The 27340-nt window shown below is 37.6% G+C and overlaps 1 protein-coding gene across 2 annotated transcripts in view; it reads right to left on the bottom strand.

Annotated features, from left to right (window-relative positions):
• The window catches only part of LOC128018265 (bridging integrator 3), a 46421-nt gene that overhangs the window by 13247 nt on the left and 5834 nt on the right, over positions 1-27340 (bottom strand). The window contains exons 3-7 of one of the 2 annotated variants that reach the window (XM_052603682.1): positions 22538-22586; positions 20633-20673; positions 16783-16844; positions 14049-14185; positions 7725-7765 (exon numbers count right to left, since the gene is read on the bottom strand). In XM_052603682.1, the coding sequence (XP_052459642.1) occupies positions 7725-7765; positions 14049-14185; positions 16783-16844; positions 20633-20673; positions 22538-22586 (330 nt within the window). The remainder of the gene's footprint in view (positions 1-7724; positions 7766-14048; positions 14186-16782; positions 16845-20632; positions 20674-22537; positions 22587-27340) is intronic. The other variant, XM_052603684.1, reaches the window with a different exon arrangement.

The following is a 27340-nucleotide window of genomic DNA, read 5'->3' as shown; positions in this document are numbered from 1 at the left end:
TATTAAAAATTAGCAGTCGCGTTTTTTTTGTTAGTTTTTTTTCTTGGTTTGCTGCCCCCACTAGCTCTGGAGGAGGAAGGTATATCTACAACAGGTAGATATATCTACCAACAACAACAAAAAAATTAACTTATTTGACCTCCACATGGCAGCCACTATAAGAGAGCGTCCAGTCATATTGCATTTTCTAGGCCAATGGTATGACTGCAGTCTTCATCTTATAATTCACATCGTTCTAAAACTATCTATACACTACACAGTGTTCCACAGTCTATATGGAGAGGGAAATCAACACAGAAAACCACAGTGTTTGTTTCTACACCAGACCATCGTTAATTAACGTGTTGAGGAGGTTCCTGCAGCATCAGCCCATTTTAACAGCATCACTTCATTACACAAATGGCACGGAGGCATTTCATCTGGATTCTTTTATTGTTTCTATTCCAAATGAAAATATAATCTCTGGGTGAGAAGCCTGGTCTCAGGAAACTAAAAATAGGAGAACTCTAAACTGTAACTTAGCAACAGAGTCGGCCGCTTTGGTTTGAGGCCTGACTGCGTTTCGACTTCGCATCCCATGGGAGCACTGAGGAACAGTACAAACACATGACCCACACCGTTTTGTTCTCTTTTAACTACTGAAAAAAGCGACTTGTTTAACCAAAGCTTTGAGCCTTGATGTAGGAGGACAGTTTTAGGGTCAAGGAGCTATAAATGTATGTTCTTATGTGCACTATTTGGGGAATTTAGGTGAAGATACGGTGCATAGTGCATCTTCAAGCTGCGTGCAAACCTTTACTGACAATAGGAGATGATGTATAGAACAAATAAAAAAGCATGATATTTCATTTTGTAAAAAACATTTTGTCTATCAAAAGTACAGATAAAAATTTTTCTCACACAATATAAATGAATCTTTAAAAATGAATATATATAGGCCCATTAACATTTTAGGAAATGGATAATGGTATTCCTCGGGCTTTGGCATCAAAAAGTTTGGATTAAGATTAAGATCTCAAACTTTTTTGCAAGTTCAAACCCCGTGAGAGGTGATGCATAAACTTTCTCCACCTTTGGGTCAAATTAGTAAAGAAAGTGATGAGCTAGAGCTAGAAAAACTACACGAAAAGAGGAGAATCAGAGAGAGAGAGAGAGCGCTGGCCTGTTAAGACAAGCCCTAAACTGTTTCCCACAGGAAGTAAAGAAGGGAGCGGCACAATATCACAGTGAGGACGTCACAGGACCCAGCCCCACCACCCACACGCACCCTCCATTTATAAAACACTACTTTGGCCCAATGACTCCACTCTATCTCTCTTCTTTGCACGAATGTCAAGTGTGACGACTGGATTAATAATTCATACAAACATAAAACTAACTTAAAATGACAAACTGAATCTAAAATAGATTCATTATGTTATGGCCACTTTGATAGCAAAACACAACAAACTCAGATTTTCTCTACCCTTTAAAAAAAAGGAAAATAAAAAGGTTTAAAGAAATAAACAAATAAAGATTATAAATACCCAAGGTGATGACAGCACCAAAACTCCACTAACATGTAAAACTAATTTATGAGAGAGAGAGAGAGAGAGAGAGAGAGAGAGAGAGAGAGAGAGAGAGAGAGAAACTTAATATTTAAAGACTGAAAGACTGGTGGATAAAAGTCCTGACTTCCCACATTGTTTTAATTATTCTTACCATTCATTTTTAATTACTGATGGATATTTTTTATTTTATTATTGTAATTTAGAATGATTCACTAATAAATAATTCAGGGATTTGACCAATTCAAGAAAATAAATTAAAAATAATACATAAAATGCATGATTTTTCCAGAAATGTAAGACACACTGTCCATAAAATTCCATAAAATAAAACTAGGATATGGCTGGATGCATGCATTATATTGGACAGAAAGATCAAATTTACATATACTGTATCGTAAGCTGTCAAACAATCACATAAAACAACAGTAAAGATTAAATAATACAAAACAATGCTCAATAGATGGCTTTATCATGTGTTCATCAGTTTATAAGCATCATCTATTTCTACCCACACTCGACTGGTAAAATAAAAACTTGACCATGCTACAAGGAATATTCCAGGTCCTGAGGTTAGTGCCTGCTCTGTCTGTAATGACAGTTTACGGGTGCTGTTCTTGGAAGTAGGAGATCTAAAAACACTCGCTGTAATCTAGACGAACTCTTCAGACGGACTAGAGGACGGCCCAACCCAAACACAGGATCATGTGCCCGTCCCGTCTAAAAGCTCTCTTGATGTTTGGTTGTACATCGCTTGACTGCACACACACACTTACGCTCCACCTCGCTGGTAGGCTGTATAATTTAACACCCGTCTGGTCTGACTGCGGGTGTGGTAGCCGCTTGACAGAGAATGACAGAAATAACAGTTGGATGAAGTCGCAGTCGGCTGTTTGCAGCAGCGGCACACACACACACACACACACACACACACGGCTCCGTGAGCCAAACCAGAGTCTGGACGGGGTGAAGGCTGCAGCTATCCATGCTCTTGTGTTACAGTACGTCTGTGCATGAGTTTACAGAGTTCACTGTGTTTTGTGCAGTGCAAACGCTGGGTGCTGTGTCATGCCTGAAAACAGAAGCCTTTATTATAGGTTTTCTATTTCTATTTGGTCCGCATGTTTGACCAGCCCTGTATCTCTTTTAAGCACCATAGGAGACTCTAAACACACTGTATGTCATCTCTCTGCTTGTATTTGCCAATGCAGGGTGTTTACTAGGGTGGTTACGTACTGGCCCAAGTCACAAGAGCCCACCCATGTCTCGATACATTCTGGTATCTAGTTATGGCTTGGGTTGCTCCTTCAAATGTAAGTTTATGGGATTGTTCCACCCATTTTATTGTCTAGAAGGTGGATATCCTAAAGGGATAGTGCAGGCTAAAATACTGAAAAAATGTTGTCATTATTAATTCAAACCTTTCTTCTGCTAAACAAAAAAATATATATATTTTGGAAAATGTTTCCATTTTCTTGTTTTGTGTTTGTATGCATATTTTTGTTCTTATTTTTATTTATTTTTTTGTGTGTCATGTTTTTTTTTTTTATAGTTTTGCATGGTGTTATTCTTTTTTTGTTTTGTTTTGTCTTATTATTGTGTCATTTTTTTTGTTTTCTTGGTAACACTTTACAGTAAGGTTCATTAGTTAACTACTTTAGGTAACATGAACTAAGCATGAACAATACTTCTACAGCATTTATTAATGTTAATTTCAACATTTACTAATGCATTGTTACAATCACAAGTTGTGCTTGTTAACATTAGTTAATGCACTGTGAGTTAGCATGAACTAACAATGAATAACTATTTTAATTAACGTTAACAAAGATGAATAAACACAGTAATGTATTGTTCATTGTCTGTTCATGTTAATTAATACAATAACTAACATTAACTAATGGAAGCTTTTTTTTTTGTTTGTTTGTTTTTTTGTTATGTGTTGTTCTTTAATATTTTGCACTGTTTTTTTGTTTTAGTTTTTATTGACTAATTTGTATATTTTGTTTTGATGATTTGTTTGGTTTTTGGTGTCGTTTTGTGTTGTTTTGATCAGTTTTTGTTTGTGGTTTGTTTTTGTGTTCTTTGCATCTGTGTCTGCTGTTATCTGTGCAGTGAAAGTCAATAGGGTCCATGTACACAGAAAAACAGCTCTAAATATTTGGGTGAATTATTATCCCATTAAGTCCGATCACTTAAAGTATTCAAAAAGGACCAGCATCTCTCTTCAAGAGGTTTCTCTCTTGATGATTTGAGGATTCATCCATGTCTGTAGCACACTGCAGGACAAGTTAAGCACCTAAAGCAGACTGTTGGGGATTTGAATAAAGCTTTACATATGACCAAGAGTTAGTGGTGCTGGCTAAGACCATCATCACTATCAGTAAGATATCTAGCCATGACACATATCAGAAAAACAACATTCCATCTTGATCAACAAAAACTTCAACGAACCAACTCTAAACTACCTCCCCCTAATGCATATCGGCCGGCAGATATAATGGAGTCCTACTCGAATGATTCAAAACTGTTGCTGACTTCTGTTAGCAAAACACACACTCAAAGGCATGCACTCACCTGGTTTAGAAATGAGTTATCACATTAAGAGAGCCGACATCTGTCTGAAGCCATTAGAGTTTCAACAGCTTTTCAGAAGGATCACATTATAAATACTTTCCACCGATGAACACCGGGAGAACAACGAGAAACGTTGAGCTATTCATGCACTAATGGAATCTTGTCTTTCATGGTATCTTGGCTTACGGCTGATTAAATGTGTTGCGGCGCGGCAGAAAACAAAGCCGGTGTGTTTTAAGGATCTCACTGGAGGCGAGGCTAAAAGAAAGCCGTTTTGTTTAAAGCTAAACATGAGATTTCCAGCACGCTTGATATGGATGCACACTAACTTTGAAAGAGTGGAAGCTATAAAATATTTGTGGCTGACGCTCACAAAAACATTATATTTTTTATTGAACATTAACTTTTTTTTTTTTTTTTTTTTTTTGCGAATAGCAACATTATCCCATTAACATTTTTTATACATTAATGTTCTTAATCTTTTTTTTATTTTTTCTCCATTCAAAGCAGTGCAACAAATATTGCCTAGATGCATACTTCTTCATTTTTTTAATTAAAGACTGTTTTATATTTTTGAATTTGATTTTTTTTTTAAACCTAACCTGTATTTATTTGATCAACACAGCAAAATCAGCAATAGTGTGAAATATTACAATTAATGTAATTTATTATTGTGATGGTGAAGCTATCAGTCTTCAGTGTCACATGATCTTCAGAAATCATTCTAATATACTGATTTGCTGACATTTTTATTTCAAATAAATGCTGCTTTTTTGAACTTTCTATTTATAATTCATAAAGAATCATGAAAATCTATGACAGTTTCCACAAAACTATGAAGCAGCAAAAAAAAAGTTCAACATTGATAAGAAGCATCATTAATAATTGAACACCAATAATAATTTATGATAATCGCACCAAATTGAGCATATTAGAATAATTGATTTTTTTTCTTTTAATTTTGATGTAAAATTTGATCTACATATTTCAAGATTGTGAGATTCACTCAGTAATCAGTGTTCAATATCTGTTCAATATTATCTACAGTCATATTTGTTACCATATGGAAGAGAAGTGGTCAGCTGTAAGTTTGCATGTGTATGTGCAAAAGTGTGTGTGTGCTGAGCAAGATTGACTCTGCTGTTTAACGCTTCAACTGTGCTCGTAGTATTTGTGTGTACATGAGAGAGAGAGTGTGTGTGTGTGTGTGTGTGTGTGTGTGTGTGTTTCTGGGCTTGAGGCCACAGTAAGAGCCTACACACACGTCCGCCACACACCCACCAGCCAGCGGAAATGAGAACCATTCCATCCTGCCACCAAACACACACACACACACACACACACACACACACACACACACACACACACACACACACACACAGGGCTGCAACACACACCCCACCAGAACATACTTTCTATCCATCTTCCTCCGACTCGCTGTCTTTCTTCACAAACGACAACTGTACGGCTTCACCAGAGCTGACCAAATCCTCTTTGTGGTCAAGGGTAAAGTAATAAAAAAACAAATATAATTATTTCTTATATAACTCAACACAAATCAGCACATCCTTCAGGACGAAAGTGGAGCAAGTAGTCACTCCAAGAATCCTCAAACACACACACACACACAGACACACACACACACAGGGCGTTTGTTAGGAGTGTCTCTGTTCCCACTCCTCTTCCTAGTCGCTCAATAAGGCCTGCTTCCTGTTCCGGCCCGTCCCACGAGAGGATGGAGGCATGGAATAGTGCTCATGGGGGCGAGAGAGGAGTGGAGGGGCGGACAGCCAAATAAACTTTCCTCCAGACGCACTCTTTCATTCGGGACAGACCTGCAGCCGTCAGAGCAGTTCTCATATAACGCTCTGCTCTTCTAAAGCGTGCAGCTGAGAGGAAGTCTGGGGACGTGAAAGAGTCATTAACACACCTTCCACATATTCTTTAATTGCAGCAGTCCGGCTGTAGATCTGTTATGCAATAAACAGATCAGTTCCGACTGAAATAGAATAGCGCACAGATTTATTCCGGCGAGGACACGCAGATTGATTCCAGGTGTTTAAAGACAATAACACAATTCCAGCCAGCATTCATAACTATCTTCAGATCACACATACATGGACTGTTAATGAACGCTGGTTCAAAAAGGCATAATCAGTTCCAGGACAGATGTCCAGTGGAAGATGATGCCTCAGTAGGAAAATATTTGAAGGTCAACAGAATTGTTTTTTTTTTTTTTCATTAAAAAAATAAAATAAAATAAATGAAAGAGACCGCTAAAGCAGCTCTGCTCCTAATCCTGAGCTACCGCACTGTCTATTTCCTACATTAGCAGCATACATATCCAAATAAAGCACAGGTGACTTTTACATCAATTTCAGCAAAGACACAAGTTACTTAAAGGGATAGTTCATCCAAAAATTAGAATCGTCCCCTTGGAATTATAAGGTTCTATCTGCGTTCTGAGTAGTTTTGAGATATTGAGCTTTAAAGTTTTTGTGTTCCATAGACTTATGTAGATAGAACCTTTTTGGTTTTTCAATAAAAAATCCCAAAATGTACACAATTTAAAACAAAATATCACATAATGTAAATAAATTATCACAGAATAAGAATATGTGAATAACTCAATTTTGACAAAAATGTCAGATAGAACCTTATAATTCCAAGGGGACGATATGGATGTCAATGGCTACAGTCAACTGTCTTAGATTTATTTTTTTCCTAATTGAGCTTTTTCAAATGCCAAATTAGAATAGAATATTATATATTAGAATATTTACATTTTTAACGCTTTCTCAAGTTTGGGCTTTTTGTGCTATGTGACGCTCATGTTAGAAGAAATACTCCTCTACACTTCTGCAGTGTTATGAATAAATCTAGCGGTTGACCCAGTTATCGCCACGGCCATTATACAGCATTTAGCTTTTTTTTTTTTTTACCAATTACTGGTACTGATGGAAAAGTTTTCCTGTTTGGCAGATAAATGTCAGAAGCGTAACTTTTATTTTGACAGTTTTTTTAATTTATTTATTTTTTGACAGCACTGCTTACCAAGGCTGCATTTATTTGATCAAAATTTCAGCTTTGCCACGACAGAAATACATTGTATTTCAAATTATATTAACATAGAAAATTGTTATTTTAAATTGAAATAATATTTCACAATATTACTGGTTTTTTTTTTTCTGTAATTTAAATTAAAAATTTAAATTAAAAATGTATTATCAAAATAAATGCAGTCTTGATGTGCAAGGCTTTTTTTATCTTACTGATCCCAAACTTTTGAACAGCAGTGTAATAGAAATTCTTCAATTCACTCAAGTCTTATTAATTACCATCATGATGGCTGTATGTGATTTTTGGAGCTTCAACATTGTGGCCTCCATTCACTTGCATTAAACAGACTCACAGGGATGGATTATTAAAAAAAAATCTTTGTTCATTTTAATCTGAAATAAATTGTTTAAGTATGTATACTAGGTGGAGCATCCTTTTCGTCTGTTAAATAGTCTAAAGCCACAATTTTTCTAAATAGCCAGTTTACTAGTTTTTGCAATACTAGTTTATCTTCAATAAAGAGCAAAAAAGGGCACTCACTTTTTCAAAGGGTCGATCACGGTCTTCTGAATCTGATTGACCTGCATACACAGAAAAGAAAAACAAACAAGCAAACGCATTAGCTGAAAAAATAAATAGTTCATATCACAGCTGAATGACAACCATCAAAATAAATTACATTGATCGTTACAGTCGAACACAACAAAACAAACTAAATAAATAAATAGCAACTGCTCAGTGAAGCTAATTGGCGACAGGATCTGACATGACCCCACGTTTAAAAGATCAACAGCTGTCGCCGCTCACTTTCCATGCGTAAAGCGTTTGGCGTTCAAATGAGAAGTATGGAGAAAAAGTTAGTGACGTTGTTTCTTTATTGTGCTCCTGGCGTGAGGAAAGCAGCAAGAAAGACGTGAATATTAATTGTGCAGTGAATACAAAAGGCAGGAAGCGTCGAGGGACGGCACATGAAAGCACAGCCCCGGCTGGGGTTGAAAACGCTGAAGAGGGTGGGCCGCCGTACGAGATGAAAGTTCTTTGCAAACAAACATTTTTAACAATAACAGTTTATATTGCCCTCGTTCCTCCATGTGGTGTCAGGGCTAGAGAGGAGAAAAAGGAAGGGGGGTGTTCGAGTTAAATGGGTGTAAACGTACGTCGCATTGCCGCCTCGAGCCCCAAACCAACAAAGTCTTAAAAGTTGGCACACAATTAAAACCTTAAACTTGCAAAACATCATTTACATTGCAGATCTGAGAAGTCAATAGGATGCGGTTGGCTGACAGAATGCTAACCTAACCTGGCAAACAAAGCAAGAAGAGAGCAAACAGGGAACGTTAAACCAGAACACGAAGCGGGAAGCCGACACAAGCTGACAGGCCCATCAGAAGATCGAAGCTTATGGAGCTAATCAACAACTCACTCGCTATTGAGAGCAGTCTCAGTCACTGAGAGCAAATACAACGCCACCCCAGAACAGAACGATTCATTAAAGAGGAGCTAACCGTCTTCCAAATGACAGTTTTAATCCACAGTCAAAAATAGATAAACTAACAACTAACTAAAACTGAAATGTAAGGATGCTGAGTGTTGGTTTTCCAAAATGCCTGCTAATGCAGCTCTTCAATAAATAAATAAATAAAAGTCACTCTATTTATTTTTTTTATAAATGTTTCTAGTCTTAGGTTACGTCCACACGATGCCAGAGCTTTCCCCATCCGATCTTTTTTTGTTCTTCCTTGTTTCAAGAAATATCTGCGTCTACACGAAACCACAAAACAATGTATTATACATGCCAGACCAGTGTGTGGCGCTGTAATTCTGCCACAGAGATACACTAAAAACAGAGAAGAAGACTTGGACTATGCGCATAAACCTTGTGCGTGGTATACAAATGAACATGGAACAATACATTTATTAATCCAAGTTGATATTAGTTAATAATAATAAAAATAAAAAAAAACGTTCAGTGTTTGATCATGTTTTTGTTGTGGTTATGTGACGTAGCGGTGTCTGACTAGAGGCGAGACGTGGGCTGATGACGTCATCGTTTCAGAAAATATACGGATTCGCTGTCCACGCGAAAACAAAAAAGTGCCGCGTTTTCAGATTTATTCACTTTGGTGAAAATTATAAGTTTCACTCGCCCAAAACGCCAGATTCGTGTGGACGAAATACCTATACGATACAAAATGTATGTGCATACAGCTAAACGCGTCTCCATGTGGACTGGGCCTTAGTGCAAATTACTGTTAATTTAGGGTTATTTGTAGCTGTAAATTAACTCTAACCTCACAAACAAACAGACAATAAATAAACCAACCCTAAATTGCTTTCTTAATAAAAGTTTCTAGTTTTAACAAACTACTGTAAACTTATGGTTGTAAATGTGAAGCTGTAAACCTAGCAATTAATAAATAAGAATACATAAATTATGATATACATTTCCTATACATATATACAGTGATATTTCCTTTGATTTGTGTTTTCTGCAAACATTGTGTCTCATACATCATCTCAAACATAAGCTTGTGATAGCAGGATTGATTCTGATTGGGGTCAAAGTCTTTAAATCGCTCCTCAGCTGGAAAAATCTCACAATGATCTCGTTTCTCTGTATCGTTATAGCTCTGGTGTGGATTCTGGATGTTATATCATAGAAGTTGCTTCTTTCTTTTTATAATGGATTCTCATATTCAGACATTTGAAAAGCAGCAGGATTAAAACACAATAACCAAACACAGATGAAACCTTTAAACCAACGTCCAATGCCTTCTCAATTGAAAGAGGCAATGGACAGTCAAGGCAAACAAGAGTAGAAAGAAAGAGATAGAGTAGATGGTGGAAAGGATGGGGAAATATATCTATATGATGAGAGAACAGCCTGAGGAAAACACTCCAGAGAGAGTTTGTGAGTGAATCAGAGGCCAGAGATCAACCACACACACATACATTTACACAACAATACATAACACCCAAAAATACATACAATGCATACAATGAACTGAAAAATCGATATTCCTCCCCACCATGGCTGCTAGATATTAACCATTAAAAGCTCTACAGGCCTTAAAGATGCTAAAACACTACTTAAAAATACGCAGCGCAGGCCTAGAATCAAGCTGCACTTATTACCATAACATTACACTGCCTTTTCACATCCACCCTGGGGGCAATCCATCTCTCCCTCCATGGTTTAGTTATCTTCATATAACACAAATATGATTTGTTTGGCTACCGTGACAAAACCTCTCAATTGGAAGAACAGGGGGAGTTTGTTGCAGGTTTGCTGTGTGATTCATGGGAGTCTTATTAACCATTCAAGCATCCCAGGGTGGTAATTCACACCAGCACACTGCAAAATGCAGAGCTGAGAAATCAGCTGTGCTAACATCTCTCGTCGCCCACGGATAGAGCACCGTCCGCTTGCCAAGTGCCCATACAGTAGAGTACGAGAAAACGGTGCTCAGGCGAAGAGGAGAGCACTGTAGAAAGCATTTGGCTTTGGTGAATCTGACAGAGGGGTCAGCGGAGAGCAAGGATATTTGCATCAGGCTTCAATCTGCTATTTCTGAGATCTGCGGATTGCATTACAGCTAGAGGCACTCGCGGTGTGTTTCGCACTGGCAGGTTTGTGCACGAGCGAATATTCACGACTGAACAGTTATTGATGGCTTTGATTATCAGCTGAGGGCAGCCACATTCAAAAATATGGAGTAAATTAAACTATCAAGACTACAAAATGATCCATTATATAAATGGGGCTCATGTAATCGTTCATAAAATACAAAACAAGGTAATGCAATTATTAAGCTTCAAAAACAAAAATGACGACAAAACACCTTAAAATCAGTCCATGTGACTTTTGAGCTATATTGCCATTAAAGATCCACTGAGATTTTTATTTATTTTTTTACTCCAGAAATAGTCGCTGTATCTGTAGTTTCTGAATTCTAGATTTATTCTCTTTCAACTTATTTTCTCTCAAAGTTATGATTAGCCAGCTGTGCTCAACCGAAAAACTCAATGTAGCAGCATGTAGGGGACCAGACTCTCTTCCTTCATTTTTTGATGTTTGTTCCAGCTCTGTTCACATAAAATGTTAAACAAATTGTCCCGTAAACGATAGCTAAGCGTTGAATGGTCAGCAGAAAATGTCAAAGTCGAAACTGTCTGAAGCATCATGTTACAATGCCTGACGGTGGGAGTAGTGCTGTGGCTCGATGCTTCGCCCCAGTATAGAGTTCAATACACTGGGAATGTTGAAGGGCACAGTTTCCAGGGCAGAGGTTGTAGGCGATAGACCGGAGAAGATGAGTGTTACTTTTCTGACGTGAACTCAATGCTGTGTGTATTGCTTAAGGGCTCTTAACCACTTTCAAAAGATAGACTGACTCCAATGCGGGGAAATAAGAGGGGAAAAAGGAAAAAGACAACAATCGGAGGCAGCAGGAAACAGAAGATAGCAACGCAGAGATGGAACTCATTTGAAGATGCTTGTGCACGCTCTGTGTAGAAGGGCGTGGGGTCTGCTGAGAGAAAGACTTACTCATACCCAATCTGCTGGAGGGAAGACAGAACATACTTCTGCCAAAGTCAGAAATGCAACTATTTTTCTCGGCCAAAAGTAGAAAATAAACATGGGTTAGAAGGTGTTGCAAGGCAGAACTGAAGTTGGTCTATGGTTTATTTTTGAGATGTGCTAAAGAGTCATGTTATATGTAAACATTAGCTTGGTTCATATGGTCATATGGACGGTTATTGGGAAGACCGATATGCACGGGAATTTTACATATGTTGTGGTTGATGGAATTATGTAGGCAAAAATGGCTCTTTGATTATTGTGAGCACAGCAGTGATGCATGAAGTACAATTCACACCAAAGTCACTTTCAAACCAAGCAGCTTTCTGTTGGTCAAAGTGGCCAATTTGAGTGATCAACTTGTTGCAAAATCTGCCTGTGGAAATCGGTCTCACTTACATGAAGTTTCCAGCTGTGTAGATTCCAATTGAAATGACTGTATTTCCAGCGAACACACCTTAAGACTCACTGTGTCTAAAAACATTGGTGTTTTTAAACTCATCACACCATGAGCACCACAATAAGATGCTGGATAAAGGTTCAGACGATCTCTGATGGGGGTGTGGAGCAGTCTGTAATGATTTGGATGGATAAATGAAGGGTTTAATGGATGGATATGTTTGATGCATAATGTTGGTTTGTCTGAAGTGTAGTACACACACAAACACACAAACTGAACCATCCTGAAATCCGTTCTGCAGAGCTCCACTAATTTCTGCTCACAAGAAGCACAGAAAATATGGAAGCTAAAAAACGTATTCAGATTCTGTGTGGGCCTAAAGGGGAATAAACCAGATCTAGTGGCGGCAATGTAATCAAAACATAAACATGTCTCACATTCACTTGCTTTTCATGCAAATGAGTATCACTTTCTAATAAGAGACAGCTTACAAAGCCCTAATACTTCCGGTCGAAGTGCGGAGCTTATGATATTTAAAGATGGAAGAAAGTAACGTTTTCCTCATTTAAAAGATTTAGCCATAACAAATTTTTTTTTCAATAAAAACGTAAATAAGGAAAATGTTCACTTGAATTGGATTTTACACTTATCATATATTTTACATGGAGTGGGTCGCCACATGGAAACAGGCATTTTGAAATCAGCTTAATATATTACTCACTATTTGACACTTTCTCTCATAGAAAAAAAAGAACAAATCCTGATTTACTGCAAATTTTGTAAGGTATAAATAACTGAAAATGTGTGTGTGATGCTGCATCCACACAGCACTAGGTGTCAGTGCAAGGCTAAGACGACCTATTGGCCAAAATAATAATCAAAAGAAAAAAACAAGCACATCCAAGCGGTCAAGGTTTGACTGACTGAACTCTGTAGAGTATGGTTGTTGAATCAAACACACCTGAACATCTAATCAAGTGTCCGAAATCACCCCCTTGTGGACTACTTCAGGGGACAGCCATTTATAGTAATGTATGAAACCATAATGGACGTTATAGAGTGCACTCATTCCATCCCATGATGCACTGCACTAACGAGTACACAACCGATGTGCACTCAACTAGCGAATACCAATAATGCAATGTTAGGGTCGTGCTGAATGAATTCCCCCATCTCGCCAGAAGATGGTGCCTGCAGCTGCGTGCTGCAGAGTGTGATGTCATACAGGTATACATTTCTTTTTAATCGATGATTAAACAGTTTAATTAAGTTTTATAAATGATAGTTTCCCATGACAGTTAAAGATATTTTCGTTACTACTGGAGTGGTTTTCTAATGATTATTAAACAGCAAACACAAACTATGCAAACTTGCTTTCATTCACTCCTTCAAGCTGACTATATTAGTGGACTATTGTAGGGAACAGGGAATTAGGGTATAGTCTTCGGTATTACTTGAAATGATATGCAGGTGTGTATTGGTAAAGGTGGGTGCAGGACAGTGTCCCTTCAGGAGCGGAGTTCAGTAGATTTGATGTAGAATGAAGCTGGAATGGTATTTGGGGATATTTTACAGCTGTTATTATTGGATGATTGGGGGCCAATTCAGCAGTCTGGAATCACAACCAAACCCAAACCAGGCATTCCCGGCTCAGAGAAAGAAGAAAAAAAAAAAAACACACTAACAACCCTGGCAGCAGTACTGAGCCATCAACATTTCATTGGCAGATTTCTAATTGCATGCTTACACTGGCCATTGAGGTAAAAGGGGACTGCTTTAGGACAATTATTGTTATGTCAACATAAGATGATTTCAAATAGTCATAAGAGGAAGCGGTGTTCTTATGCATTGGTAAACACTGTCATTTACATCTGAATCTCACCTTCTCCTGATTGAACGCATCCATTCTCTTCATGGCTGTATCCAAAGCATTCATGGATTCAAGGAAAGCCTGATCTTGCTCACACAACGGGTTGCTCAACAAGTCCCCCGAGATCTTCACCGCTGCTTTAGACATTGCTGGAAAACAAACGAAACCAGTTATCCTTACAGCCAACATACAAAGGAGAGCAGAAAACTGTCTGAACAGTCCTTTATTTTTTATCATGTCTGGGACTTCATGTCACCGACAAACAGAAAGTGTATTGGTTTAAAACCATCAGCAGCCATCATCTGCAAAGGTGGCAAGTACTTAAGAGTGCTTAGTGGTTTCAAACATATGGCAAAATAAGACTCTTGTTTATTTCTACATTAAACCACAAATTTAAGACTGGAAACATATGCTGGAATTGTTCAAATAAAAAATAAAAATATAATCTTTTGCATTATATGAAATTAATAAGTGCAAATAATAAATATAAATTAAAATATTATAAATAAAGTCCTTCCAGCTGTTAGGGGCCTTTTCATTCCTGAAAATAGCACAAAAAATAATACTAAAAATAACTATTATTATTATGTTTATTAATCATCATCATCATTAACAAGGGGTTTGGAAAATATATGGATCATCTTCTTCATACAGGCTCCAGAATTTCTGTGACTGTACAGTAAATAGGACATGGATAACACAAATAATAATACTAACAATAATGACGTCAACAGCAACAAAACCAACAATAGTTCTCAAATTTTAAATGGAAGACATCCACATTCGTCAAAGTGGGACCAAAATTAAGAAACTTTCCCCTTCTTTCTTGACTTTGCCCCAATTAGCACAAGTAAATCAAGTCTTTCCTGTGTTTGGGCTGTGGGGTGTAGAGGGGTGGATGTTTTATCTGGCTTCCTGCCTGGTGCGCGTCTGATCTGGATTGACGCTGACGTGCTCATCTGATCAGCATTCTGACTTTAAGCAGCTCTGGCAGGGAAGGCGACGGACTGTAATTGGCGTTGGCACTATTGAGGCAGCAGCACACGATCAGAGCTCTTTAGTGAATATTCATCATCGCCGTCAACTCTCTAACGACCCCTTCCAACATGCACTGAACAAACTTGAGAAGCGGCTCTACAAATCTTTGTTCTTTTGCAGGTGTTTTGCCTGGTATCTTATGGATTTGAGCGATTTCTGACCTGCCGACAGCACAGAAAGCATTTCAATATTCTAAAGGGTTAAACATTTTGACCTTTTGCTCACTTCTGGTTTATGTCTAGATGTAAGATGCATGTTTGATCGCTGATGTGCCTCCATGTGGTGGAGGTCTGTTGGCAGTTGTGTGGTGCACTATCTCAGCTACATGTGCAGTGAGTCTGATAAAACTCAGCAAAATTAACTTCCCCGTCATAGCTAAGCCATGGCGATTTCACCAAAAAACGCTGAAATCCATTAGAATTCTGTGGAAATCGGCATTCACCGGTTGACCTTTACATTAAATATTTTGTCACATTCCAAGGAATGTTCTAGTCTCAGTACAGACATTTGAGGCATAATACCACAGAAAATAACTCTGACTCATGTCTGACTAATTCGGAAACATCAAAACTGTTTTCCAAAGTATAGCCAAAGGACTTAAAGAGGTAAATGAAATGCAGTTCCATATTTTTATACGTTTCATAGGGTTAGTTTATAAAGTTTGCAAATTGTTTTGCATCAAAAAGTTCCCATGCTCGTAAAAATGATTATCTTATAAAGTATTATCTTTATTTGTCACCGTCAATAAAATATAATAATAAAAAACAGAAATATACGACAGAATGTTTAAAATACGACACAAAACAGACCATTGAGAAACGTAAAGAGAAAAAATTTAATATATTTTTTGGTCATATATATATTTTCTTTGGTTATCTTTAGGAAGGCTATTGGACGGTTTTTGGAGGTGCAGATTCTTTAAATTCACTGACAGAACAATATTGGAGTTTGACAGTCTTACTCTTAGAATGTTTTTAATTGCATTGTAACCTTTCATATGATTAAACATTAATAATTCGATTCTCCATTTCATGACCCCTCAAAACATTAGGCAAGTCTAGCAGAATCAATGTTTCTTTAGCTTCTATCCAGTCAGAGGATATTAAACATCTCTGAACTGATTTCATTGTTTTCATTCGTCATGTGTTTTCATCAGCGGTGCATGTTTCTGCATGAGTTTGTTGTGTTTGGATTGACTTGAAAAGCCTGGATGTGTGTGATCCTCAGTCATTTAGTGTATGATGCACAGTTTTTCCTCTGGAACTATTTACAAAGTCACCAACGGTATAATGACTAGTGTTTTAAAATCTGTTCGGATTTTAAATTGCGTCATCCACACAGAAACATGTTACTGTAACCGCAGTTTAAATGATTTCATGTTAATCAGCATTGTACAGAAGAAAGTTGATTTACTGGATGCAGGACATTGCTTTAATGCTATAGTATATAGTTTCAGCTCTGTAACACACTTTTAAACAAATCATTAAATTAATGTTCACGGACTTCTTCAGATTTCTGTTAATATCAGAGAAGACTATTTTATTATTGGTGTAAAAAATGTGACAGTTCAGTGTTGATGGAAACTTATAGCTTGATTTAACCGATTTCCAACAGTATAAGGTTTCCTTTCCTATGAGCAGTAAAAGCAGTTGTGTTTAGATAAGAGTCTACATTAGCAGAGAGAAGAGGAATCATCACAACCACAAACCTAAATCAGCCTCTGTGCTTTTCTTCATGTCTTTATGCAGCTTCTTTGTCTGTTCTTCCAACCTAAAACAAATAATTGTTTTAATTAACAGTGCAATATTACCATATTTTACATTAACAATGCCTTTTTTTCTCTTGCAATCTTCCCTCAATTTTTACAGAAATTCTACAACGCATTCAGTTTCTCAAAAGTGACAATTATAGAGTATCACATACTATTCAATTCCAAAAAAAGAGCATAAGAAACATACTTCAGCCGTTGGAATTATATAAATCCCGTTTAAAAGTGTAACAATATTTTATATATGGTTGTAAAAGAAGCCCATCTTCCAGTCTCCATGATATTGTCTTAACATACTTTCTTCAATGTAAGCCATTCAGTGACGCTTCGTAGTGAATATGAACCATTTTTACTCTTTCATCTGTTCATATCATATTTAAATCAGAGAGAAACAACCTGAACTATTTGATTACGCTCATCTGCGAGTATCCATTTATGTTTCTGTAAAACAGTAACAGTTCCTGAGATGCAGAAGAGATCATTCACAGGGTCTTTCACAGGGTTGATCCATTCACACCCGCTGGGGGTGTTAACAACTGCAATTACCGCACTATTGCATCCGTCTCGAGCTCACGCGAGCGCTGATGGGGGAGCTGTTCATTACAATCAATTAGGTGGAAAATTAGACACGGTCTGAGGGACTCCCTTGAGGCACCTCACACTGCACTTACTACAGCAATTAAGGAAAATGGAGAACTGGGGAAACAGTTGTGAAATTGGTAATTTTATTTTTATTTCTGGCTGTATGATATACAAGAAGAACTAAAGGCAGCCAAGGTGGGAAGAAAAGATTGTGGGAATGCATACCCCCTTTATATCAGGATGCGAAATGAAGAAAAAAATAAACAATTGATGAAAAGAATGAGGAGGAGGTGGGGAATCATGGTTAACTGGCAAGAAATGGAAAGAGAGACTCCTAACAAGATGAGATAAAAGCTCCATTACAGTAGGTGCTAATCGAGTAGCATTGGCCCAGCTGCTACAGACGGCTGTCATGTGAACACGCTAGCAGCACGCCTCCTCCGAACATGTGAATGGCATTTAGAGCTAGCGCAGGCTACAAAGCAACACATTAGCACCAAACCCCCCAATTCTGACGGAGGAATACGGGGGGGCCGAAGAAGGAGAACAGACGATGCATTACGGGGCAATGACTACATGTAAGTCTTACTGGCAAAGAGTGTGAATTTCCAAACAAAAATGCATGACAGCAATGTTAATAAATCGCTTGAGACATAGTGATTTTACTAGTAAAGAATATTCATGGACATGAACCAGGAGATTTTTGCCATTAATGGGTAGTCCACCTAAATAAAAATTTTCATTCCGTAATTTCGTCCCCTTCATGTTCATCTTTAAAACAGCAGGGATACTCCACCCCAAAATGACAATTTTGAAATTAATCTCATACCCCCATGTTGTCCTAAACCCATAAAAGCTTTGTTCATCTTCGTAACAGAATTTAAGATATTTTGGATGAAAACCGGGAGGCTTGTGACTGTCCCATAGACTGCCAAGTAAATTACACTATCAAGGTCCAAAAAAGTATGAAAGACATCATCAGAATAGTCCATTTGCCATCAGGGTTTCAACCGTAATGTTATGAAGTGACGAGAATATTGTTTGGAAGCAAAAAAAAAAAATAAAATAAGTATAAAAAAGATTTTATTCAACAATTTGTCTAGACTAATGCAGAGAGACATGCTATTTTTGTTTTATTTGCATACAAAAAGTGTTATCGCCGCTTCATAACATTACAGATGAACAACTGATGGCAGATGGACTAATCTGACGAGGTCTTTCATACTTTTCTGGACCTTGACACTGTTATTTACTTGGCAGTCTATGGGACAGTCACAAGCCTCCCGGTTTTCATCCAAAATATCTTAAATTGTGTTCTGAAGACGAACAAAGCTTTTACGGGTTTGGAACGACATGGAGGTTAGTGATTAATGACAAAAACAAACAGTATTTTCGTTTAAAACGTTTTTACAAATGTATGGCTTTGGAAAACTTAGAAAACACTGTACATGGTAGAAAATAGTATTATGGACTATTTTATGGCGTTATTACGGCACGTTTTTGAAGCTTGAAGGCTATTAGGCCTATTCACGCCAATAACTATAAATATGAAGATAACTAAAATGGTAACTATATTCAGTGTCCACACCAAAGCATGAGTAATTTCTGTTTTTGTTGAGTGCACTGCAGTTTTGTCATCTCCCACTTTAAACGCTTCAGCTCTTTAAAGCAGGACTGATTTGGATTGGCTTTCAATGATTTTTTGGTTCGTCATTTTGGAAAAAAAAAAAGAAAAGTGCTGTAAAAGTGATTACAAGCAATGATATCGTTCCTCTGTGCCATTATCATAACAGTTGTGGTGTGAACTCTGCTATTCGTTTACATCCACAATGATTTTTAAAACTATATTCTTATAGTTTATCATCTTTGGTTTGAATGGGCCTTCAGTCTTCATTCATTACAACTTCATGAAAAACAGCAACTAGCTCAATTTACTAGCTCAGAAGAAAGAAAAGTGATACAGGTTTGGAAAAACATTTTCATTTTAAAAACTAAATGAATGACTGAATACGGATCAATGTAGTGCACCCACAACCACAAAAGAGTTTCACGAAGACAACGGGCATCACATACTCGGGGTGTGTATGTGTATGTGTGTGTTATTGCATAATCTTTGGTATTCTGATAGCAATCAAACCAAAGGAGCGGCACTCGCAGACAAGAGTTCAGGCCCCTACATGTCCGTGCCCGCACCGCAAGCGTTTGCGTGTGTGATATATGCCTTTCAACACTTTGTACCGGGACTCCACCTACACAAGCGAAACTGAGGCGACAGAGAAGGTGAGGCGCTAGAAAGCACATACATCTCTACAGGCGACCTCCGACCTGATACAACAAGACAAGGAATAAGAGAAGCAGGCAAAACAAAATGGTTTGGTAATTAAAACTACTAAATGACTCCATGCTGGGGTAAATATGACAAAATAACATCTCACAGGTTAAAAATAAAGAAAAATAGAAAGCAAAGGTGGGAAAAAAAGAAAGGGAAAGTATATCTTCTTTAGCAAGGTTATTTTATATAAGTCATGAAAACTGTACACAAACACACACGTATATACACATACATACATTTATACACAAACATATTATAGTTAGATAGAGAATATTGGAGAATATTGTATTGTAAATATATGCATTTCTTTTTCATTTTGGGGTGAAATATGACCTAGATATGTTCTTGAGAGATGTGATTGTGAGATTTATCCATTCACATTAATCATAACCCATGGTTTACATAGTCTATAAAGTCCTGAAGTGTACTGGCTAGGTACAGGTCTATGCATGAAAATACTTATGGATTAAGGCTGGAGACATTTCAGTCATCCTCACATTAAGAGTGCTGAAAACCCAGTAACCACGCTTGCGTTGTGTCACACTTCACTTTTCTCATGATTGGGGAGAAACAAATGATGCATCAGGGTCTCGTCGACAACGTCAGCAATCCTTTGGAAGACCTCGACTGGTGCCACGGTTTTGATCAAAACCAAAGGTTTCAAATCCGATGCCGATCTATTTTTACAATCGATGTACTACTTGGGTTTGCTCTTGTTGGGAAAACAAATGTTTGTTTCACTGTCGTCTTTTAAGTGCTGTCTTCTGCTGGGCAATTTGAGGCTAGCTAATGATACACAGAAACATTCAAAGCTCTGCGGGTAGCAGAACACATCGAATAAAAATCAAACCAACCACATCGGACATGTCAACTTACTTTTGGAGCTTCTCATATTCCCGCTCAAAGTCCCTTTCAACCTGTGGAGGAGACATGTGGAGAGATATGAGAAGAATGGAGAGAAAGATCTCTTTAAAGAAGTGTGTGGGCAAACTGCTCTAGTTTTCTACAAGCGCTCTTGGGTGTGTAATCATGAAAACTGAATCTACAGGGCAGGTCAAAAACAAAGGCAACAAAAAAAAAAAGATGAGCTGGATATCAGTTTGGGACGTTTTAGCTATTAGGCGAGATCGCTGAAGAACGCCAACGAGATCAAACGAAAAGAAAAAAAAAGAGATTAAGAAAACAGAACAAGCTGAATCTTTCATTTGGAGATCAGCAGTTGCAGGAGGTCCTGTAATTATTGCCGTGGCCTTCTGTTGCCACATTAGCTTGCGTCCATGCCACCCTACCGCCGTGTGTAGGGGGTTAATGATGCCATAATTGCAGCAGTAGGGGTTCCTGTCCTGTGGTTCGGTGGGCAAAGTCTGTAAATAAACAATATTTGGGAAGGCAGGCAGTCGGTTGCCCCGTTTAGAGCCGTGTGTCCGGCCTGTGGCCTGCCCACTCATGGAAGTGTGGTGTAACAGGAAAGGAGGCGAGTTAGGGAACGAGGTGATGAGGGGAAAATAAGAAAAAAAGATGTTGATTGACGTCCCTAAAACCAGGAAGAGATCGGGACGCCCACAACAGAGAGGCGCTTATGAACTCACAGTCGATCTATTCAAACAATGACTCAATCCCAGACCACAGCACTGGAGTCAGCCGGACCAGAAAACTAAACCTTTACATTTGCTGGAGAGAATGTGAGCGGCGTGTGCCTGAGGAAACTCGTCGAGGCGATGCTAGAGTGATCTGTTGTGTGCTGAGATGTAGCTACTGGAGATATGTGCATTTAAAACCAATTCAAAAGAAATTCTGCTATCACAGAAACAAACTCTAGAGTTTAACTGTAAAAGTACCATTCATTTTCTCCATAGCTGACTTGATTTCTAACGATAATTTAAAAACCTTTAAAGACAGACCTACTGTGAGCTTCCGGGTTGTCAATCAATGGTATATGCTTTTATTGAAGCCATCGGCCATATCATATTTTAACTTTAAATAATTGTGTTTAACAGCAGATTTGCAGGTGGAAAAACTAGATTACCCAAGATAATCAGCATCTTTAAATGAATCATTTTTAATTTGATTAATGCTATACACAACGCTTCTTGGGATTGTAGTTCTTTCTTTTATTAAAGCCATTCAGTACCTTGGTCTTTTTCTCAAATTTGATTTTGCTCTGAATATGTGTTTGTATTCACCTCATAGCTGGCTGACTTGCTTCATGAAGGAATTATTATTATTTAAATTTTTAATAGAGCACTTTTGGTGAAAACTTGCAATAAATACTTGCAATAAATAATTACATTTTAAAAGTTTTGGTGTGCCAACTTTTTGCTTTTTTTCATTTGTTTTAGTTGGTTGAGCACTGAGCATTTTGCCTTTTTGTTCACATTTTTGTCAAATTTGTTAAAAAAAATGTTTTATCTGATATTAAACAGATGATTCCATTTTGTTTTCAAATTGTTATTTTTATTATTTTTCAAATAAATCTAAAACTATATAAGTAAATACTGTTAATTATATATTCATATTATTTTATCATAGTTGTGTATTTTTTTATAAAATAAACCGTTATATATACATTTTGGCTTTATACCATCTCTTCAAGATTTTGGCATCATAAAAAAAAACATATCAGTCGAGCACTTATCACAAACGTTGGTGGAAGAAAGGAAGAGTGTTCAAGAGTCTTGTATGAAAACAGTCATTATTATTTGTGCAAATGCATTTTGTGGCACACAAATCACAAGTAAATGAAAGTAAAAAAGGAATAGAAATATCCTGTGGATTTCTTACGGTCTTCGAAACAATCTGTTTCCTTGGTTGTCCGATTTTGAAAGGAATCCTAGGAAAGGAAAGAAAAAAGCATGCATAATTATAAAGTGGATTACATTCAGAACAATAGAATACATTTTTATGACATTAATTTTATAACATTAAATACAGTTATATTATTGAATTCTCCTGAGTCAATTTTTTTTTTCAGAATGCGGCTCGATGTTTAATTTCCAGGTTCTGGTATTTTATAGACAGTTTGGAGGTTGACTATGAAAACCCCAGCAGCTAATCAAACCATCTCAAATGGACCACATGAATCCATCTCAGAAGCCATCAAAGGCGGATGCGCTGTCGCCGCTGCCACAAGTCTTCCTGTGGTCTGCTGGGGGGAGAACGCTACATGTGCACATCTTACACACATGCACTTCCCTGTGGTCTGCTACTGCAAGCGGGCACTCGCTCAGAGCCCTGTGTGCAACCCACACAGCAGCAAATGAAGACCAGCCACAGGTCACCTTCAAGATGAACCCAAATAATGAGTTCCCATCTCCTCCAGGAATCCTGAGAGAGAGTTTATACTCCGGAATGGCTCCAGTTCGGCAGTGACTCCACTCAATATCACGACCAAACTCTTCTGAATTTCTTTAAAGTTATATTTTGGGTTTATTAAAAGAATCTTACTTGTAGGTTAATGAATAAGTCAAGAACCACAATCAACTCAGTCAGTCATTAGAATGATTCGAACCAAAAACGTACGAGTTCAACACTTGTTGACTTGATTCATTTAAATGATTCAGCTCATAAGAATCACGTATTCACGAGTCAAGAAATATACAGCTTTATTATTAAGCCGTGTCCAATCTTTCTCTTCTGTTTCGCCAATAGGAATAGCGCAGATGTTTAAGAATTGTTACCACTATGAACTTCAATCTTTTGCCTCCCATTTTTATTTTGACTATAACTGTAAGGATTTTCATAGAATAAAGGTGCAATTGCGTGTACCATAGTTTAGTAAATTTACGTGGGAGAGTCATTTCAGGAATCCACACAATCAAGAATTTCACATGCAGTTTAAAGATTGAACCATGCAGATTTTGCGAGGAGTTCACATTGGTCACGCAAAATCTCCATGTTGTCAAGCAGCTTGGTTTGAAACGAACTTCAATGTGAGCCGTGCTTCATCGATACGCTATGCCAAAAGACAATGGACAATTTTTCCTCGCAAAAGTTTTGGGTTTTCAGAATTAATTCATACAGTGTCAGATTAGCCTAGAAAAATTCAAATCTAATAAATCAGCCTTGACACGAAGTATGGCAATCAATTTTAACTCTTTCAAAGACCTCAATGGATACTAGCCCCGACACTCAAGCCTTCTGGGTGTGAAGTAGGGCTGGGCGATATGGAGCAAAAAATATATCTCGATATATTTTGCTATATCTCGATATACGATATATATCTCGATATCTTTACAGGAAAAATAACCCCCAAAAAACTACTGCAAAAACAAATATGGCAAATATTACATGTTAAGGGGCCTATGAAACATTTTATTTTTTTCTTCACCATATGTTTTATTGTTACCTAATTCTGTGTTTTAGCATGTGCAATTATTTAAATGCATAAAAACAACTTAATTGGTTAAAAACAATTCTTAAAATAGCCTTATGTGAAAAAAATTTTCCCCTTCAGAAATTCTGTGTATTTACATTTTTCTGATTATCAAATGAAGGCATAAAACATTCATTTAATTTATCTTTTAATTATTTAAAATTAAGCAAACTTTATTTTTTGGTAAAGAAAGGAGATTTACTATTAAAAATAAAACATGGGAGAAATGCTGTGTGATTATTCCTTATAAAATTATGTTCGTTTCATTTTAGTAGTAGTAGTAGTAGTGGGCTATCTATTCTGCTGTACAATAGTAATAGATTTCGGTCAAATACTTTTTGACGGGTTTACCTTTACAGTTCTGTGTATGTGATACCACAGTCTATGATGTGATATGAGCTAGTCTTACTCAAATCAAACGGTCAGATGCTCATGAAGTGACTCTCAGTGCAGTTCTGGAGATGTTCCTCATGTGTTCACGTCTTTATTTAGAGAGAGGAAAGACAATGAAATCAGCGCGAGCGTTATGCGAGCTTCCGTGTTTAATGAATGAAGACGCGCTTCTGCTCCGTTCGTTGACACAGACACGCAGAACATGCAGGATTCATATTTAAATAGACTTTTCCGGGTTAATATTTGCAGATATTAGTCCATTTAGCGATTTGATGTAAGTGCATGACCGACTTTTGATTAATTCATTTAAAATTTGACCAATTCCGTGACATTCCGCGATAAACTGTAAATTCCATTTTTATGACTGGATTCCGCGATTCCGTCCGCGTTTCATTGGGCCCTACAGTAGACATCTGCCTGCCGTTCGCCCTACGCCTTAAAACTGAAGTATCTCCATATAATGGAGCCAGTTGTCTTTTTTTTTTTTTTTTTTGACTAGTTCTCTACACGCGAGGTGAGAGGGGACAAAAGCAAGGAGGCGGGGGGCGAGCACACTACAGGGAAGGCAAACAAGCAAAGTGGCGGAATCAGAATATAAACAATATATCGATATATACGATATGTCAAAATCCATATCGTGTTTAAAAAATATCTCGATATATTTTTAATATCGAGATATCGCCCACCCCTAGTGTGAAGGTATGTTAACTTTGGTCTTGTTTTCTTTCAATTCAACAAATACAAAGAGAGAGAGAGAGAGAGAGAGAGAGAGAGAGAGAGAGAGAGAGAGAGAGAGAGACTGATACGCCTACAGGTCGTCCTTCGGTTGAATCACAACGGTTGGTTTTGTCTCCTGATAAAATCTCACTCATAGAACTGTGAAAGGATCAACTTGTTTAATTTGATACTTTTTGTCATTCTCTGTTCTAACTGTCAAGTTTAAAGAGTGGAAGGTGTCGAAGTAATGCTGTTTGGAATTGAAGAACTTTTCTCTGGTGAATGGATTTCTGAAGTTAAATCTCTCAAAATCTGGTTCACTTCAAAAGTTCTGACGAAATGGTATTATTTCAAAGCACACCAAAGGCCTCAAGCAGTGCCATGGTGTTCACATGGACAGTCAAGGTTTGAGTCCAGCCTGCAACATGACAACATGTCTACAAAACCTGCCCTCTTTGTTCTGTAGGTAAAAGCTCGTTTGATGCCCATAAAACTGAGTAATGTGGGCAGAGCAAGAATCTCTTTAGCTTGCAGCATGGACGCTACTTCACAAGGACACGAGGATGAGGTTTCTGTTGAAATGAGAATCACCTCAGACCAGGATTAATGGAGCAAACAATTGAGAAGATTGAAAAGCTTCGGCTTCTCATGCTTGATATGCTGTATGTTCAGTTCTCTCGTAAACCGTGCATTCCCAATGGTGTGTTTAAAAAAGAAGAAGAAGAAAGGAATGACACCCCATTGAACCCATTTCTTATGGAAGGCATGCTTTCCTTTCAAACTTGTTAATGTACTAAAAACGCGGCACAATGGCATCACATTCCTATCTCCTGATCTCACAACTTCCCTTAAGTGAAAAGCAGCAATTAACCGTTCGTCCCCCTTGTTCTCTGTCAAGCGTGCGTTATATTTAGTAATTACACCTGAGAGAGGCTGAGGTAGACCCAGAGAGAGAGAGAACATACACACGTTTCCACTGATGCCATTGCAGGCTGCTCTCTCACGCACACACACACACACACACTATTATTGATGTGACAGAAGTATGGCTCCAGAAGATTGATGGACAGCTGGGGATGACAGGAACGCGGCGATGCCAGCTGCGTCGAAGCAAAGGTGTGTGAGATAATGAGGGTGTGAGGGAGTGTGTGTGTGAGAATTTGGTAAGGAGGACAGAAATTATATTAGCACAGTCGGATGTGTGTGTGTATATATATATATATATATATATATATATATATATATATATACATACACGTATACATATATACACACGCACACACACACATATATTAATCTTATTTTAATGATATATCTCAGCTCTGCAAAGAACACAAAGTTCACCTTTCGTCATGCTGCTGTTATGCCTAAATCATCATGGAAAACTACAAGTCATCACCCACATAACTTCCTGAAGTCCTACCGCTGACTCACCCCAAAAACAGTTCACTACTGCCAAAATGACATAAACAGCCATCGCTCTCAGCCCGGCGATTGCTTCATGTGTGTGATGACGTGGTGGGTTGCAACATCAGTTGATCTCTAGATTCTCCTTTCATGTCGTCAGAAAGGTGAGTTTATCTTGGAAAGCAGGTCACACGTCAGTAAGGATTGCTCAACGAGATCGTCTTTATGATTGGACGGAGCAAATCCATTTGACACTCAAAGAAGATGGATTTCCCTTCACTATGACTGCGGCTCACTGGGTCTCATTTAATAACCATGCATACAAACATTTCATTAGGTGTTTTTATACAAACAAATGTATATGTTTTGTAGTTTATACTAATAATGAAAATGTATTCCAAATTGAAAAATGTAGGTACAAATGTGAATAATGGCCTTGCAAATGTGCAATTTCATTCAAGGAGATTTAATCTTAAATACATTTCATTATGCAGAAACCTCATATATGGATGTGGTTTATGCAAATCCCCCACATTGGGTACTAGCTTGTTTAGAGTACTTCCAAAAAATACTCATTAGCATTAGAATTAAAAACAAGGCTGAAAACTAATTAGGAAAGAACATTTCCGTAGTAATTTCCCTGCACAACGAATACAAATAATCCACACAATTATTAGTGAATATGAGTTTAAAAC

This window comes from Carassius gibelio, chromosome A8 (assembly GCF_023724105.1).
Source record: "Carassius gibelio isolate Cgi1373 ecotype wild population from Czech Republic chromosome A8, carGib1.2-hapl.c, whole genome shotgun sequence".
NCBI classification, from domain to species: domain Eukaryota; kingdom Metazoa; phylum Chordata; class Actinopteri; order Cypriniformes; family Cyprinidae; genus Carassius; species Carassius gibelio.
The sequence above is the reverse complement of the archived record's forward strand: the minus strand, read 5'-3'. Positions and strand labels throughout refer to the sequence as shown.